We start from the raw sequence: 6,970 nt of genomic DNA, 5'->3' as shown, positions 1-6,970 counted from the left end.
TTTGCCTAAACTTTTATTTGTTGAAAAAGAAAAACCTATTTTGAGAACAATCCTGAGCATCTGACGACTCCCACTATACATTAAACGATTAAAATGCAATGTTCTATTCCCTGATATAGATACACTTGTATCTGAGATGATTCGACTATACTGAAGATAAACAATCACAAAGTACATAGAACAACTACACACTAAACACAATTAGAAGAAAAAGAAGCAACAAATAGTAATATTTCAGGGAAAATTCTCTTTATGAAGCTTTATCATTCAAGGGCAGATAAAACACTAATCTCTGTGTATAAACTTATGTCTCCAAAGATGACTATTATTCTTATAGCATTTCCCACAGTCCTTGCACTCAAAAGGTTTCTCTCCTGTGTGGATACGTTGATGTATACAAAGCATGTCCTTCAAACGGAAACATTTGCCACATTCTGTACAGGCAAAAGGCTTCTCCCCAGTGTGAATCCTTTCATGATTAGAGAGAGAGTTCTCCTTACTAAACCGTTTCCCGCAGTGTGAACAGGAAAATGGCTTTTCCCCAGTGTGAAGCCGCTGGTGAGTATGTAGGTTCCCCTTCATTAAAAAGCATTTCCCACACTCATTACAGGCAAAAGGCTTCACCCCAGTGTGTGTTAGCTGATGTGCACTGAGCATATTCTTTGACAGGAAGGTTTTCCCACACTCTGTACATGCAAACGGTGTGTCCCCAGTGTGAATTAGATAGTGAGAATTGAGGCTCCTCTTCTGTCTGTAGCTTTTCCCACACTCGGTACAGACAAAAGGCCTCTCTCCTGTGTGAATTAACTGATGCTGGCGGAGACGGTGCTTGTGACTGAACCGGCTCCCACATTCCGTACAAGCAAAAGGTTTAACCCCAGTGTGGGCTCGCTGATGTAATGTGAGGTGCACCTTTAGCTGGAAGCCTTTTCCACACTCTGTACAGGTAAAAGGTTTCTCCCCTGTGTGAGACAGATGGTGTGTTTGGAGGTTCACCCTTTTATTGAACCGTCTCCCACACTCCGTACAAACAAAAGGTTTCTCCCCAGTGTGGATCCGTTGGTGTCTTTTGAGTTCATAATTCATTGAGAAGCTTTTGCCACACTCTTTACAGACACAAGGCTTTTTCCCAGTGTGGCGATGACAATGTTGATGGAGGTTTGCCCGGTGGGAGAAGCTCTTCCCACACTCAGCACAGATATAAGGCTTCACCCCAGTGTGAACCCGCTGGTGTGAATGAAGCTTTTCCTTCATGTCGAAGGATTTACCACACTCAGAACAGACAAAAGGCTTCACACTCCGGTGGGATTTTAGAAACACATTGCGTTTTGCACTTCTTACCAGCTTTTTCTTTGGGTGAGTTTTCTGAAGGGTTTTCGGGTTTCCACCGTGTAAAAAACCTTTAGTGATCTTCATGGCGACCTGCAGCTTTCTTTTTGTAGGAGACCTGATGTGATTTTTTAAATGGTGCGTGGAAGTGAATATTTTCTTTTCTGTACAAGAGTGCAACTTTTGTATCTCAGGTGCCCTTAACTGGGTCTTTAAAGTTCCCCTGACTGTAGCTTGTTTCCCAGACTCAGTATGAGCAGAAGACCTCTCGTCTGTGTGAGATTGCTGATGCACTAGAAGTTTTTGGTTGGATCTTGTGCCAAATTCAATTAATCTTCCCAGCCCACGGGATCCCATCTGGTTGGGGTTTAGTTGAATACAGAGGCTTCCTCTAGACTCTTTTTTACCTCTCGAGTTCTTATTAGCTTTTATAATTTCTGATCCATATGGAATTAAACAGTATCCAGCAGCATCACGGCTCCACTTTTGCTCCTTATTGGGCCCGTCTACTTTTAAAACAAAAGACAGAAAACATTATTCAATTTTATTACAAAATAATGAATGCTGATTTAACCAAAAAAGCCCAGGAGTCTTGACAAAGCGGCAAACGCGAAACGATCGTCGACGGGGCTTTCTAAACCTGTGTCAGTGTCAGCTTTACCTTACTTTACTAGTGGTGGACTCAAATATAAAATAATGGTTGCGATATTGAGGTGAATGGCTCGGAACGCCATCAGTATAGTCTTATAGCTAACCAAGCACTCCTTTGCGATACTTATTGAAGGTACTAGGAGCGGGATTCACTCCTGTGTGCAACATTGTCTTATTGGGCAAACAGCTGACACGCAGGTAGTATTTTACATCTGCTACTACCACTGCTATATCAGCATTACGCTGCTATCTGTATATGCCCCTTATGTTAACCGTGACCACAGGGGTTCAGAACATGGTTAAGCACACAGCAAACTCTAGCTACACATTTTTACAGAGAGGATAGGCAGCACAGCTGCAGCTGACTTTTCCTCTATCTGTGTAGCAAAATTGTGTTACTCTGATTCAGAGAAAAACAACAATCCCTATCATTATAGCATACACTGCTGTTTCAGGCTATGCTATATAGCATTTGACGAGACTTACCATTCACAGCTCCACACTACTATACTCCTCTCCTTGGCCAGGGGGGGAGTATAATTACCTACCTATACTAATTCAAGCAACTACACACTGCTATCTCCAGACCAACAATAGGGGTCTATTCTAAGGTAGCGATTCGCTACTACTGGCACTGTTCCAGTTATCTGACACATCAGCGTCATGATCAATTTTTACCCTGTTCTATGCACCATTTATTTGAATAGTTAATTTGAATAAAGGAAATTTTTTAATAATTACATTAATCACTAGTGATAATTGAGTGCTACACCAAATGAGTTATTTCTCTTTCGGTTCATTATCAATACAATTCTCAGTCAAGCACCTTATCCACATTGTTATATACTTACCATTTAGCTGAGCAGAGGTTCATTTACCTTCCCCACCCCTTCCCCACGGTACATATTAACCAAAAGTTAAGCAGAAAATACTATGGACTTCCCGTTAGGATATGCACACTTTGTAGGACATCTAATATTTCCTATTTCATCCATTAGCACAGGGGTGCTTAACTCCAGTCCTCAAGCCCCCCCACCCCCCAACAGGTCAGGTTTTCAGGATATCCCAGTTTCAGCACAGGTGGTTCAATCAGTTCCAGCTTCAGCACAGGTGGCTTTGACTGAGCCTCTGATTGAACTACCTGTGCTGAAGCTGGAATATCCTGAAAACCTGACGTATTGGTGGATCTTGAGGACTGAGGTTGAGCCCCCCTGCATTAGCACCTTGGAAATATTCATAAAACAAGTTTCCTAAATTTAAATCTTTAAAGTTGATTTGTGCCACCTCAGATCTGGCAAAATGGGAAAATGATAAAAACAGAAATTGGTAAATTGACAATTATCATATGTGCTTCTCAATTCCCTCCAACTCAAAAGCTTGTTTAAACGGAGCAAAATAAGAGCGAAGTTCACTTACTTTAATGAATTGATATTTAAATTAAACTCACTCGTGTTTGAAACGACTTTCTTAGAATCAGTTTAATTCCAGAGCATCCTCATTGGAGCTTGATTAATAGCTTTAGATTGTTATGTCAAATATAAGACATACGTCAGACTATGTTACGACTGGGTTAATACAAGGTACATTATTGTTATGAAAAATAATAGAAAATAATATTTTTGAGTCTAAAACTGCTGTCAAAATGACCCAGCCAATCCATAGCTTTAAATAAAGAATACATTGTCCAAACATGGATTTAAATGAGTCTTTATCAAAACCTTTTGACAATAATACATTATACATGAAGAACCAAGGACAATGTTTCAGGAAATGTCACATCTTCTTTGGTATTTGTCAAACCTTAAACGCAGGATACACCCTTTCAAACTTTTCTTAGATCTTTTTTTTTTTTTTTTTTTTTAAAACATTTGTAATGGATAAGGCAGAAAGTACATTATTTGAATCAATTTGGCACACCAGAGGTTACTTTTACTTGAAAATGGTCTTAAAAATACAAGAATTGTTTATATGGCCTGTTAAACCCACTGACCAGGCCTGGGTTTTATAGGACTGATGGTATCTGGCGGGTTTGCAAGTAGGGGGAGGGAGGGGATTGAAGTACAGCTGTCGCAATTCTTCCGTGACAGAGGGAACCAAACAAAAGTCTTTTAAATGTACCTTGAAAAGCATTCTTGTGCAATACGAGGGGGTCAGGCCAAGATAACAACAGTAATGTTCTAAATGTGAAATATCCTGGTCCTGATATCTGTTATTGTTTGCGATTTCACTATGTGCAATAGTTGCAACGAGACTAATGAAATGATGCCAAAACACTTCATCATGATTAGAAGGTACAAAGGATAGATACCTGTTTCTCATGCGAAACTATAAGTTAGGTGCGCATATTAAGTACACAAACGCAACAGTGAAGATGGCGTCTGTCTAAAAATCTTAGAAACAAAGTTATGAAGTCGTTTATATACTGTACAGTATTGAGGCAAAGTTTAAATGTAAAAAGAAAGCTATTTTTCTATTAAGTCATAAAAATGACATCCAGAGCGATGGATGAAAGGGGTGGGTTGAGAACACGCCCAGAAGAGGGGCATATGTGATTTTCAATTAAAGGATTTTAGGTTATAAGACCGTCAATTGAGTTATGAAATCAGAATTCAACAGAGGTGTGTTTTGGGATCAGACACGTGATTTCTCATCTTTCATAGTCCAGTGACCTCTCTGGGAAGAACCCGTTACATGTTCTGTGGTAATGTATACTGTAGGAATTCTTTGTTTATCCTTTTTTGAAGAAACGGTCTGACTTTGTATACTGTATGTTCTTGAAATCTTTCTGTAACCTACATGCTGTACTTTTTGTATATTGAAGCTGCAGACCAAGTGATATTCTACAAGTGTTTTTTTAAATAAATTAGTTCTGTACTATGAGAAAATACTTGTAGCATTATTTTTTTTTTATAGATGGATCACAGGAGAACAGATTGATCTGCAACGTACAGCTGCAGCAGCCGTTTTTTAAACAAATCACGCGTTGTGTACATCGGAATACCAAATGTCATGACGCGGGATTACTTCCAACCTTTCCGCCTTAAGACGCGAGTGCGGCGAGTGCAGAAAATGGAATTTTAGAGTTCTGGTTTTTAAACACCTTAAATTGACACAGCAGCACAGTACTGTACACATTACAATTCATTCATTTCATTGCATTTAATTGCACACAATCCATGAAATTCAAACAAAGCAACCGCGATAAACACGGGTGCCTGGGGCGATTGGCTGCGTGGAGTACAGCAGAGCACACGAAATCGGCGCCGTGATTTGTTTGCATACTGTACATGCCGCTGTAGCTAATTACTTCTTGTGTGGATTGTATTGATGCACATATTAAAGCTGCAGTTCAAGCAATATCCTACTTTTTTTTTTTTAAGAAATCAGTTCTGTACTATGAGAAAATACTTGCAGCATTTAAAAAAAAAAGTCACATCCCCTTCTGAGACAGGCTCTGGCACACACCTTTTGCCCTCTCTCTAGCAGTACACCAATTATATCTAGTGCCTGCCTGTCACATGATCTTTGCATCTTGGGTAATCTTCTTCAGCATTAACAGTGATATAAAAAAAAAAACCCGAACCGAATCTTCAGCGATCGATTACAGGAGAACGGATCGATCGGCAACTAATCACTAGCTAATCACTTGTCAGTGTGCAGATTGTATTGTTGCACATATTGAAAGGAAAGAAAAAAACGGCAGCTTGGACCGCTGCTTTAATAAGTAAATACACCTTAATGGCCACATAAGGAGGGTGGGTGATAATAACTGCTAGGCGGACAGAGAGAAGGGGACATTTCCCCATAGTATACTCCGTGTACATCAAAAAAGGGAATAGAAAAAATATGGCAGCTTGGACGTCTGCTTTAAAGCTAAACTTTAATAGGTAATTATGTCCGTGACAAATGTGACCAATTGAGGGGAGATATTAAGCTGAGGGACCTGGCATGGAGAGAAGTGAATCAGCTGGATAACGGTGTATGTTGACCCGCTGGTGCTCCTAGCAGAGGTGCTAGGAAAAGTTGAGCAGTTGGCCCAGTGCCATTTTCCGCGAACGTCATGTGTGACATCAGACGCTGTGACGCCGCTGTGAGGGAGAACCCGGAAGTGTGGAGGAGAATCGAGGACGCCGGGAGCCCTGCTGTTGCCGGCATCAGCAGAGTTCTATAGGCTCCTTTCCAAATGGGACTCCCCAGGACATATCCATTCTGGAACTAGAGAGTGTGCAGAGCGGAGCCACCAAATTAATAAAGGGGGTGGACAATCTAACTTATGGGGAGAGGCTAGCTAAATTAGATTTATTTACATTAGAAAAGAGGTGTCTAAGAGGGAATATGATAACTATATACAAATATATTCAGGGACAGTACAAGGAGCTTTCAAAAGAACTATTCATCCCACGGGCAGTACAAAGGACTCGGGGCCATCCCTTAAGGTTGGAGGAAAGGAGATTTCACCAGCAACAAAGGAAAGGGTTCTTTACCGTAATGGCAGTTACAGTGTGGAATTCATTGCCTATAGAGACTGTGATGGCAGATACAATAGATTTGTTCAAGAAAAGGTTGGACGTCTTTTTAGATGGGAAAGGTATACAGGGATATACCAAATAAGTATACATGGGAAGGATGTTGATCCAGGGATTAATCCGATTGCCAATTTTTGGAGTCAGGAAGGAATTTATTTTCCCCTTATGAGATATCATTGGATGATATGTCACTGGGGTTTTTTGTTTGCCTTCCTCTGGATCAATAAGTAAGTATAGAAATAGAATAAAGTATCTGTTGTCTAAATTTAGCATAGGTTGAACTTGATGGACGTACGTCTTTTTTCAACCTCATCTACTATGTATGTGTAGCCTGGAGCTCCCGCAGCTCCTTGAGACCCCCCTCCCTTGGAGCAGTGCGGTCGCGGGTGCCGTCGGAGCCAGCGCCGGGCCCGTCGGCTACTTCCAAGGGTGGGGGCTGGAGCGGGGAGTCGCGCGCTGTTCCC

General features: G+C 40.9%; 1 protein-coding gene across 1 annotated transcript in view; it reads right to left on the bottom strand.

The window, feature by feature from the left end:
* Positions 1 to 227: 227 nt before the first annotated feature.
* The window catches only part of LOC142488344 (uncharacterized), a 50,364-nt gene continuing 43,621 nt past the window's right edge, over positions 228 to 6,970 (bottom strand). Inside the window, exon 5 of the mRNA XM_075588740.1 lies at positions 228 to 1,838. Coding sequence (XP_075444855.1) covers positions 286 to 1,838 — 1,553 coding nt within the window. The 3' untranslated portion in view covers positions 228 to 285. The remainder of the gene's footprint in view (positions 1,839 to 6,970) is intronic.

This window comes from Ascaphus truei, chromosome 2 (assembly GCF_040206685.1).
Source record: "Ascaphus truei isolate aAscTru1 chromosome 2, aAscTru1.hap1, whole genome shotgun sequence".
Classification (NCBI taxonomy): Eukaryota; Metazoa; Chordata; class Amphibia; order Anura; family Ascaphidae; genus Ascaphus; species Ascaphus truei.
The sequence above is the reverse complement of the archived record's forward strand: the minus strand, read 5'-3'. Positions and strand labels throughout refer to the sequence as shown.